The sequence below is a fragment of the Phoenix dactylifera genome, chromosome 1 (genome assembly GCF_051530095.1).
Source record: "Phoenix dactylifera cultivar Ajwa chromosome 1, Ajwa_hap1_PhDact_Kaust_v1.1, whole genome shotgun sequence".
In the NCBI taxonomy this organism is placed as follows: Eukaryota; Viridiplantae; Streptophyta; class Magnoliopsida; order Arecales; family Arecaceae; genus Phoenix; species Phoenix dactylifera.
Window position 1 is genome coordinate 47,914,997 of NC_143190.1, and position 11,114 is coordinate 47,926,110.

At 37.7% G+C, this 11,114-nt stretch overlaps 1 protein-coding gene across 2 annotated transcripts; it reads right to left on the reverse strand.

Annotated features, from left to right (window-relative positions):
* Positions 1-2,177: 2,177 nt before the first annotated feature.
* On the reverse strand, positions 2,178-8,962 carry LOC103715940 (large ribosomal subunit protein mL101 (rPPR4)-like). Of its 2 annotated transcripts, none has more exons than XM_008803739.5 (2): positions 8,663-8,962; positions 2,178-3,628 (listed from the first exon to the last, which is right to left on the reverse strand). In XM_008803739.5, the coding sequence occupies exons 1-2, from the start codon at positions 8,873-8,875 to the stop codon at positions 2,384-2,386; spliced, it is 1,458 nt and encodes a 485-aa protein (XP_008801961.3). In that variant the 5' UTR covers positions 8,876-8,962; the 3' UTR covers positions 2,178-2,383. The 2 variants fall into 2 exon arrangements, with proteins under 2 accessions (XP_008801961.3, XP_088560330.2); XM_088704204.2 differs by having other exon boundaries at positions 2,178-4,299; positions 8,663-8,961.
* Positions 8,963-11,114: the final 2,152 nt, after the last annotated feature.

Genomic DNA, 11,114 nt, shown 5'->3' on the forward strand with positions numbered 1-11,114 from the left:
CAAGGCTCGTCATCAAGACCATTGGGAAGCTCCAAAAACACCCAAAGAGAAGCTCGAACACCACGGCAACGATGGCCTGAAAGAAAAGAAATAAGGGCAAGAGGGATCAAATAAGGATCCTAGGGTCCTCTCCAGGCCTTATATGTCCCACTACAACAGCTCTGATCGGCTAACCTAAGAGATCAAGCGAGCCAAACCCCGCCGCGTGGCAGGCCCGGGAGCAACCTAGCAAATCTTCCTAGATCACGACACTAAAAGCCAATCATTATGAGAGACACTTCGGAGCACGAGATATTAATAAACGACCCCTCGTGTTCCATCATGCGAGGCGCTTCGGAGAATAGGACATTAATGATTGGCCCTCTTTGCATTCCATCCAACGATGCCTCGGAAAGAAGCGCATACGTGGCACATTAAAGAGCTCCCACAGCTGTTTCTACTTAGAGTGATGTGGCAACCTAAGCCACCCAAGCCCGGCTCAAAGCCATCGGCCCCAACAATACACCAAGTGTTTCCTGCTCGGTGCACGCATCTTCATAAGCACTTAGCCACGACGTAGGACGACCAACAATCCAACTACTTCCTTCGCCTGAGTTAAAGAGCAACTCGACCTCGAAAGTCGGGGGGCAAATGATGGGGGGCAAAATGGATCGTCCTGCTCAGGGCAAGGGATCGTCCCATCCCAGCTAGGCAGACCACAACACCAACCAGGTAGAACCTCGATTGCGTTCGGAACCAGCCCGATCTTGGACTCCACCGAAGGTTCAGTTGACCTCGGCCAGACCTCTCCACTGCTCCGACTCGAGCCCGAGCTCGAAACGCCCTGTTGTGTCAGTTGCAAGCCTAAGAGCTCCTTCGACCACAGGTTTATTCGCTGACGCGCCTCGACCGGGCTCGGGGCACCCCTTATATTCGCCGACGCGCCCTGGCCGAGCCTGGGGCGCCCTATATTCGACGATACACTCCGGCCAAGTTCAGAGCGCCCCATTTAACAACGCGCCCCAATCCTCGAGCTCGAGGCACCTTCCCGACAAAACCTCGGAATCAAGGATGCTAGGCCGACCTCAGCATCCGCCAAATCGACCTCGTTAAATATATGATGCGACCTCTCATCGAGCTTGACCTCGCCCACGACCGCATCTACGTGCAAGTCCACCCCCACCTACGTGGTCATACATTACAATGCCACTACGCCAAGCTTTGCTTACTGGTCAACAACAGCCAAGAACAACACCATACTGTGCCAGCCATACCCCGTCATACTCATCGACGCCTTACCGTTTACAGGAACGGCCTACGCCGTGTGCCTCAAGCAAGCTCCAGCTGCGCGCCGTCTAAAACCTACCTCCTCCCATGATGAGGATGGGCCATACCTCCGCCACCTGGACATCTTTACGGGACTATAAATACCCCCATCAGGTAACATTACAGGGACTTTTAGACCAACGAAGATCCATTCTAACTTGAGCGTCAAAGGACCCTTACCGTTGACTTTTAGACCAACGAAGATCCATTCTAACTTGAGCATCGAAGGGCCCTCACCGAAACTACCGGTGAGGCTTTATACAGGTATACTGTCGCGCAGGAGGTGGCTCCCCTTTCTCCGCCCCAGCCGCTCTCTCGACTCCCCCGACATGGTCACCCTCGGGCCAAATTTGAACCACAACACTTATGTTCCATTTTAATAATTTACACATGTTTTTTTATTATCGACTCCTTTCATATTAACTTTTACAAAATCAGTTCTTTACAAATTTTTTTAAAGTTTTTTAATTGGTAATCTTTGCCTTTGTTCTTCTACAATGCAGTTGTTTTTTTTGTTGCAAATTCTTTTCTTTATTTTCCTTTTCTTGTTAACTAAATTTGATATCCCACCACCCCAGTAGTTTTGCCTCCAGAACTGCCATGTCAGTTGGCGCTCCTCATATATTCATCAATATTCGTGCAATTTCAGATAACAGAAAAGCTAAATCCCTGTAAACCTTTCAAAACAACGAAAGATGTCAGCAACATTTACACAGCAGAGAGTCAATGGCTTATGAACAGCAAGACAGCATCTATTCCCGCTCATGGTGTGCCAAAACTCTCTTCATCAATAACCCGCAACTTAGAAGATCTAAACTGTCTCATTACCATAACGTGAGATATTTCAGTGACAAAATTGACAGAATAAGAGGTGCCCAATATTGATATATTAGAAGTTAAAAGTGTTGTGCATACAATCTATAAGAACTTATAACTGGAAAGTTAAACTGGATACAACATCACAAAAAACATTGGGAGCAAAAGCTTGATTTAGGTTGAAATGAATACACCTCAAAATAATCAGTTGCTAAGTTGGAAAAATGTAGTATCCTCAACTTTATTTTATGAAAAGATTAGATCATTCCACACACAGAGTGTCAAGCAAGTTTTCAGTGGCTTTGCTCACAACCACATTCTCCATCTTCAACCGCCTCCGCATCCCTGGGCTGTTCTTCCCAGCAGCAGAATATGTCCTTACAAGGGCCTCAAATATCTCTGCCCCCAGATCCTTCTCCACTTTCTGTAGAAGCTCAATGAACTTTTCAGCACCTCCAACATCTTTCTTCTCCTCAAAATACGCCATTATAGCCAGGATCACCTCACGAGGTGGGACCCAAACCCTACCATGGCTTCTCCCCTTCTTAATTGCACGGTCAGCACACAAATGCACCATTTTCATATCACCTTTACTCAGATAATATTCCATGAATATCTGCCATGTTTTGGCATTGAGTCTTCCGCCTCGCATCTTTGCACGCTTCTTAACAGCTTCAGCCTTATCTAACATGCCCTCTTTAGCATAAGCTCTAATCATTGCATTTGCCACCCGGATATCATATGTTGAGCATTTGGCTTCCCATTCCTTGAAACATGCTTCAGCACCTGGCAAGTCCTTCAAATTCACCAGCACCTGAATCATATTTAGATAGCTTATGTTTGCCATCTTAGGATGTGCCAGCTTCAGAGAACGCCAGATACGGTGCACTTCAACTAGATTGCCAGTTCGGCCATACAATGTGATCAAGAACTGATAGGCTCCAAGATCTTGATCCGTGCATCTCTTCTCAAGCTCTTTGAGAGCCCCTTCTGCCTTCTGAAACATGCCAGCATCTACATAAATGGATGCTAGATTACTATAAGTAGTCCAATCAGCAGTAACCCGCCCATCCCTTTTCATCTCTTCTATGATTCTTTCAACACCAGAGATATCGTTGATGGCAGCCAGAGCCCTCATCCAAACATTGTAAGTATAACAATCCAGCAACACATCATTAGCCTTCATCTCTTGTATAACACTAGGAACCTTTTCTGGTTGGTTGGTTTTAGTGTAGAGGGTCATTAAGCTGTTATAGGCCATAGGACTTGAGGCAAACTTCAGTTCCTTCATTTTTTCCATGAGGGCCTCAGCCTTGTCCGTCATTGATTCCTTGCAGTAGCAGTTCAGGAGTGCACCATATGTAAGGTGATTTTTAGCAGGTTCTGGGAGATTGATGAAATACTCCTCAGCAGAAACAATGCCTCTGGCTTTGGCTACAAGATCTAGACATATAGCTTGATCGCTGAGAGTTAAGTTCATACCTCTTCTGGCCATGGTCTCTGAAAGCTGCAGCAAGAAAGATCATAAATATTTTGTGAACAAATGGGACATGGAAGAAAATTCTCCTCACTAGAATTTTCTTTTCATATTTATCTTATCTTTCTTTACTATGTTTGGTGTTCTACAAAAAAAAAAAGATTTAATATCAAAAAAAAAATACTTCTATTCCAAGGGCAGAAGCTGGAGCCAAATCAAATGCATATAAGCAAAATGGAACAAATAATTCATGTAGCACAAATCTATCTGAGAAATAGTTTTAGGAGCTTCTGAAACCAAGTATTCAGATAATGAGACAATCAGATAGCAAAGAAGAATATAGTATCAATGAATGAATTAACAATGCACAACAAGGCAAAATAGCATTCCTATTCTCGACCCCCTCCCCTGGTGCAAAAGAATAACAGATATGCAGACTCCTTCTATACAGTTGAAACTCTCTAAAATCCCAACTCTTTATTATGCAACAAAGTTACCATTATACTTGTAGTTAAGAAGGAAAAACTTGGAAAAAAACCTGAGAATAGTAGACTAGCATTGCAGAAAAACGAGACTCTGTATAGATTGAAGTAAGTATTGCCTCAAAGAGATGATAAAAAGCTTTGACCAGGGTTACTTCTTCGAATATTCAAAAAGTGCTAGCTCAGGGCACCCAGGAAGCAGGTGTAGATGTTGGAAACCTGATAAACCCAAAGCATCATAGTTGGAAATTGCATTCAGTGTAGAGACAACGGAAGTGTTGTTATTCAATAGTTGGTGGCAGGCTCGTTACAAAGCATGACATAAATATGAAATGTGGATTCAGCAAAATATAAACATATTGATACAACAAATTTGAAAAATATAAGGGCATAAATGTGGTTAAGATGTGAGAATAAACAAATATAATTTTTGTTTATTTACAACTGCATTATATATAACAAACATTATATTTTTTGGTTTAGATTATATAATTTCTACAATTTCTAGAATTGAAGCTTATGATAATTAGCAACCACATGAATGGCCGTAATTTTTTCGTCAGGAAAGAAACTGTAATTCACGCCATGAGGATCAAAATATACAATATACTAAGTAAAGAAGCAAGAAGAAAAAAGGCAAAAAGAGGGGAGTAGGAAAGGGAGAAAAGAGCTTTCAAAAAACGGAAAAGAAAACCTTGTAGAGGTTTCTTTTGCTAAGTCCCATCAATGCTAGCTATTCTTCTCACTTTTTCTCCCTCCCTTCCCTCCCTTATCTAGGGCGCACATTATGGGAGAAAGGGGGCTTTGTATACCCTAACTGACCGTAGATCCAAAAGTTGAATGTGAGTTGATCTGTAGCTCATAAGCTCTCAAGGGTACTAGAACATGTTGAAGAACCATTCAAACAGTATCCTCACTATATTGCCGCGTTTGATGACAATAAAATAAAAGGATATTTGCAAGAAGTATCCGATATATCATATTGTATTCAAGGTAAATCTATACAACATGTTCCAAATACAGCATGGGATAGTATATGTGCCTTTCAGTCATATCATGGTTATTGTCATGCCTTACATTGATGTTTTTACTATAATTAAGGAAGAGGCTGAGGGCAAAGATAAAAGCGTAAGGTCCCTATAAAAAAAAAAATTGACAATACAAGTGGGATGTTAAAGTATTAAAAAAAAGTATCTTACTGAAAAATATCAAAAAGAGATCAAAAAATATAAATAGCTAAACCCAAATGCAGAAGATGTTTAATTTGAACAACTGAATCCAACTACTGAAAGTTTGCAAATTTGTGTATGTCTTTTTCTAACACTTGTAGCAAATTCCTCAATATTAAGATCACTTCACCTTCCAAGAACATTCACACAAGGTTTTATGGAAGTTTTTTTCTGGAATCTAGCTAATGACCAACTCCTGAATAAATTCTGTTGAGCTTTATAAAAAAAATGGACACTGCCAACTTAGCTTTGCAATGTTTGAATGATGAGATCAAACCCTGGTTAGTGTAACCATCATCTAGGAAAAAACAATTTCTCAAGTTTATCAGTCACCTTAGACCTTCTGGTGATAAGTATCCTTGTTCAATAAGTTTTACAATCAAATTCTACTTTATAATTTCATCTTCTCGTTTCACTTCATCTTTTTGCCCCATTTCTGGTCGGCTGATGATAATGAATCAATCAACTTCTGTATAAGGCAGTATAGCACTTTGAATTAACAAACCAAGAAGAAAAACATAGACTCCAATGTCTCAAATTCATAATAGACCCAGCTAGATGAAAAGCTAACACACCCTTAATGTTTTAAAGGGCCTAAAAGTCAACCAGTCCTGTAGTACTATCCAACGCCCCTTTTGAACTGTTGTTTTCAAAGATATGACCGTTCCCTTCTCCAACCTAAGCTTCAGAACTAACTCTCTATAACATCATTATAGAACAACTTTCAAATTCATGATAACTCCGAACAAAGAGAATCAAATGTTGAGAGAGTACTTACAAGGCGATATTTTGATTACCAGGTTGCTACAACAATAAAGGGCTAAAAATTGGAATTTGGTTTAAAGTATATTTCAGCTTATGCTATGTGGATGTCAATTCATGAAACGAGTTCAATCCATAACAAATGAAAAGGCCGTATTTCATATGGACTTAATAGGCCTTCAATATTCAAAAACCTAATAGGTATTGACCCCACACTTGCCAGCTGCAATACTGGCCCAACATGGTATGTGCCAGCAAGCACGGTCTGGCACTTTGAATTTCATATGCTGTCAGCAAAAAAATGACGAACTCAAATCTTAGCCTTAAAATAAGAGAAAAACCTCAATTTTCTTTCAGAAGTAGAGGGTTAGTACATAGCGCCATGGAGTTCAAAAGCATTCAACAAAAAGGAGCATTGTGTAGCAATGCCGTAAAGACAAAAGTTTGAGCTTGTGATGAAAATACATAACAACAGCAAGGGTTCTAGTCTTGACATGATGAAGGTAAATATAAAACTTTGTCATCAAGATAAAATCATTGACATACATTCTAAGAAGAAAAGAGGGCAAAAACCCCTTATATTCCAAAGTAGAAGGTAAGTGGCTAAGTGCATTGTGGCTTGGACTTCAAAGCAAAATGTGTTTTTCATTGAATAGAAGCTGTGTAACAGTCTGAGGCTATAACAAGGAATACATTGCAGTTGTGGTTGTAGGAATGATGATATAGACAATATACAAGCACAATTTTGTTAACAAACTATGCATACGACATTCTCCTAAATGGTTCTGTATTGAAATTTACTAAGATGCTAAGAGTAAAAAAAAATGAGGTGAAGTTAGTCACAGTTTGTTATCCATGGGGCATTTTACATCAAATGCAGCATTAGGAAACAAGGGACCTAACCAAGAGAGATTCCCATGTAAGAGATTTTCCTTTCAAATTTGTCCCATGCAACACTAGAAGTCGTAAGAAAACTACTACATCGGTATAATGGCATTATCACCACCTAGTTGTTATCTATATGCAAACTGTAGTAGGAACTAGGAAGAATACTTTACATATGCCTTATTCTCACAACGAAGAAAAAAACTAATTTATTTTTCACAACAAACGCTCAATAAACTCATGCAGACTTGTAAAATGATTTGAGACTAGAGAGAGAACACCTCTCAGAGCTCTTTCAATTTTTTGCTTTATTCACACAGCTTGAATCAGAATTCATGTATGAAGAACTTGTATCTCTCTACACGCAAAAAAAAAAAAAAAACAATGCAGACACTTCACTAATAACACTAGTTTCATATTTTTCCCATTCTCTTGATATCTTTTTATTCTCATAATACTGAAATTGCATCCGCATCATTAAGTATACCACTATCATGCCAAGAGGTCATGTCCTTTTGCCAACCAGGGTGAAATCTATGAAGTATGTACCTTAACAAAGAAAAGATAGAAAGATTAAAAATGTTGGCAGATGTAAAACTGACTCCTTGAACATCTGGCACATTATTTGTCTTATATGTTTTTTAATGTATCTGGCTTAACCATGGTTTTTCAATTACAATTAAAAATTTTCAGCTAGGGCATCGCATAATGATCCATTCTGGATCTCACTTCATGATGCCTATATTGCTAATTAATCAAGTCTACTCCTGGTTGAAGTCATACTATTTTTTTTAAGAATGTGATACCTTCAAATAGAAATTAATTCTTACATTACAGGATGCAATATATCTTTTCTTTTCAAAGCACCCAGACATTTTGAAAAGGATGGAGTAGTTCCTTCTTTCAAAGTACCTTAGAACCTGAATTATAGACTTCGAATAAACTCTTTAATCCCACTAACCACTATGTATTTATAAGCTTAACAATAACTCCTCATGTTTACATAACAATAGCAAGAACAATACTATTGATCAATGCTAGTCTCATCCAGGTCCTCTCTTCCTGTGTCACTATCCCAGAAGACACCAAGTATACAAATACAAAATTTGTGCAATAGATCCCATTGATTTTCTAGCTTAAAAGCATTCATAAGTGTTGAAAGAGTACACCTGTAATCATAGCCACGCAGTTATCATTCCTTAAAGAAGGCCCATGTTATATACTTACAGTGCCAACTCAAAAAGGAAAAAAAAAAAAATCCGTGGTGAATTTTACCCATATAAAACTTTATCGAGCAAATCAAGAATGCAACAAATGACACATAATTATCTAATCATTGATTAGCACTTCAATCAGTAGCTTAGGGTAAACCAATACACGGGACGCGCGTTCAGTTTATACTAGCATGATTAATATTACGGCATAGAGCATCTTCATTACCTTGAATATAATCTCTAGCCAAAAAATACCAAGCGGAATATCCAGTCATTTTCGCAAACAGTTAACGTACCACAAGGTGAGGGATATAATAGACCATATATTAAACTCAACTCAAGTACACAACAAGATATATTAAACTCCAACTATTACAGAACTTGTTGATTGAAAAGAACGAATCGCATAAATTTGATCTCAGAAGAATGAGACAAGGGGCGAAGCGAAAAAAGAGAACGAGAAGAGAGGGAGAGAGGAGGAAAGGAGGAGACCTTGAGGGCGGGGCGGAAGCGCTTGCGGTCGCGGAGCTTGCGGATGGAGACACCGACCTCCCATTTGAAGACGCGCTTGCGGCTCTTGAGGAAATCGTCGAGCTCCTGGCGGACGCTCGCCGGCGAGCTCCCCTGCCGGAAGAGCCTCCTGTACAGCGCCTCCTCCAGATACTTGCTCGACCGCTTCGCCACCAACTTCGTCCGCGTCGCCATCGCAAGCGCCTCCACTTGCTTCCTCCCCTCTCTCCGGCACCAGGGCTTTTTGTTGCCAAAGCCTAAAAGGGTTCTGCTGGGCCGACACCGGTCCAGTTGGATCCGGCCCGGCTGATAAGGGGCAACCCCGGGAAAAAGAAAACGAAAATATAGCTGGGCACGTGCGTTGCACGTGGAGTCGTCATCGTCATCATTATTATTTGCCTGTGTTATATAAAAAAAGAGAGAAAAAGGCCATTTAATGGAGGTCGTGAAACGGGCCAGATTGCTCATGCTATATCACCCTTTCCTTATAGTTGCAAGGCTATATGACTTGACCGCTCGGAAAGAACTCAAAAAATTGATGCACTCTTTTTATGCTATTCACTTGCCTTAGAGGGACAAACTATGTTCTTGCAATTGAATCTTTATAATTAAAATTCTTTCCATGCATTCATTAACTTAATATTTCATGATATTTTGAAATTTTAATAGTTAACTAAGAAATCGGATTCTTGTAATTAAAGTATAATTAACAAATCACAATAACTTAAGATAATACGGTTTTCATGTTTAAATGTCATTATTAGCTGTCTATCTATTGTTTGATTACCTTTCCAAAGAAATTTGTATTAATGATAATATTTATGCTAATTGCAATCTGAGAAATCATGAAAGTAACATGATTCTAATGCGCAATGAATTGCATAACAGATCATGTAGGTAACATGATTTAGCTTACATTTTTTTGAAACCACCTACCATGGTAGCAAAAATATATAATTACATGATAGTTTATAGTAAGTATGGGAGTTTAGAATCAGAGAATAACTTATGGAAAAAAAAGTCCTTACCATGATCCTTGGAAGTTGCTCTCCGGTATAATTTTCATCTGTTAGGGGAGTCAGATTTCAACAAAGTAGATAAAATGTTTTAGTAATTTACATTTGATTTATTTAGTTTTATTTGCTAAACACTAATTTACTTTTATAGTTTAATAATGTGAGATATTGGAGGTACCAATACTTTCCCTCGTTATCTTCCCTTCCCTCTGTTCGCGGCCTTCGATCTCAACGACCGCCAAAAAGAGATGTAGAAAAAGAATAAATCAATCAAAATTATTTACCATGTTCTAAATTATATGAGTGATTTTTTTACTTATTATGACGTTCAAGTAATTAAATAATCATTCAATATGCATTGTGATATTTTATATTTTAATTATTATTTCTATAAAAGATAAATCAATTTCTTTAATAAAAATAAAAGTTAAATTTATATATTTTCAATATTTTATTGCTAAAAATATTTAAAAATATTAGTAACTTCTATGCACAGCTATAATTATATAAAATAAGCACTCTAAAAAATGGATAATTCATTTTTTTATTTATGCTATAACTAAAGAGTAATAATAATATTCTATAAAGGATTAATATTTTTATCATATTTATTTCAAATAAATTTAATACAAATTTGGTCGAACGAATAACTTAGGATTCTTGACCAAATTGGCCTACAACCATGCATTAAATCATTATTTATCTTGGGTTTCATGCAATCTACATAATAAATTATGTTACTATCCTTTATGATAATATAACTAATATTAGTTTTCATCATTAAATTTCACCAAAAATCTAATTTATATCTAAATAATATCCAACTTATAAATGTATATAAATAGAAAAAAATATAGATATGCCTAATATTTGATTTGTATCTATTTTTGTTTAGACCAAATATGGACACTAATTTTGATATCCATTTAATATTCATATCTATATTCATATTCGTTGAAAAATATGGATATAAATATAGATATACTGGCATTCGATATGTATTTAGTCCGTTTTCGGCTCTAGTTAGATAAAAGCTTGTTCTCAAAAAGAAAATGTAAATATAAAAATAAAAATATTGTAGAATTGTATACTTTGAGAATTTCATGTATCTATTGAGGCAATATACATTTTGTTGTAATTTGAGAATTTTCCACCCCTTCTTCTATCTGGCAATATACGAGTCATTAATAGAATTATAATTTATGTAAGTAGATTGGAGTTTGTAACGTAAAAATGATTTTTTTTTCCATCCAGTAGATATAAAAATAATTATTTTCATTTTCTAAATATGCTAGAGAGTCAAGTATTGTTCTTAATGTGGAATGATATAATTTATATTGACACCGTAAATAAACTGGCTAGAACAATATTAATCAGGGTCATTCCCATGCTTAGCTATCTAAAACCCCTTAATACAT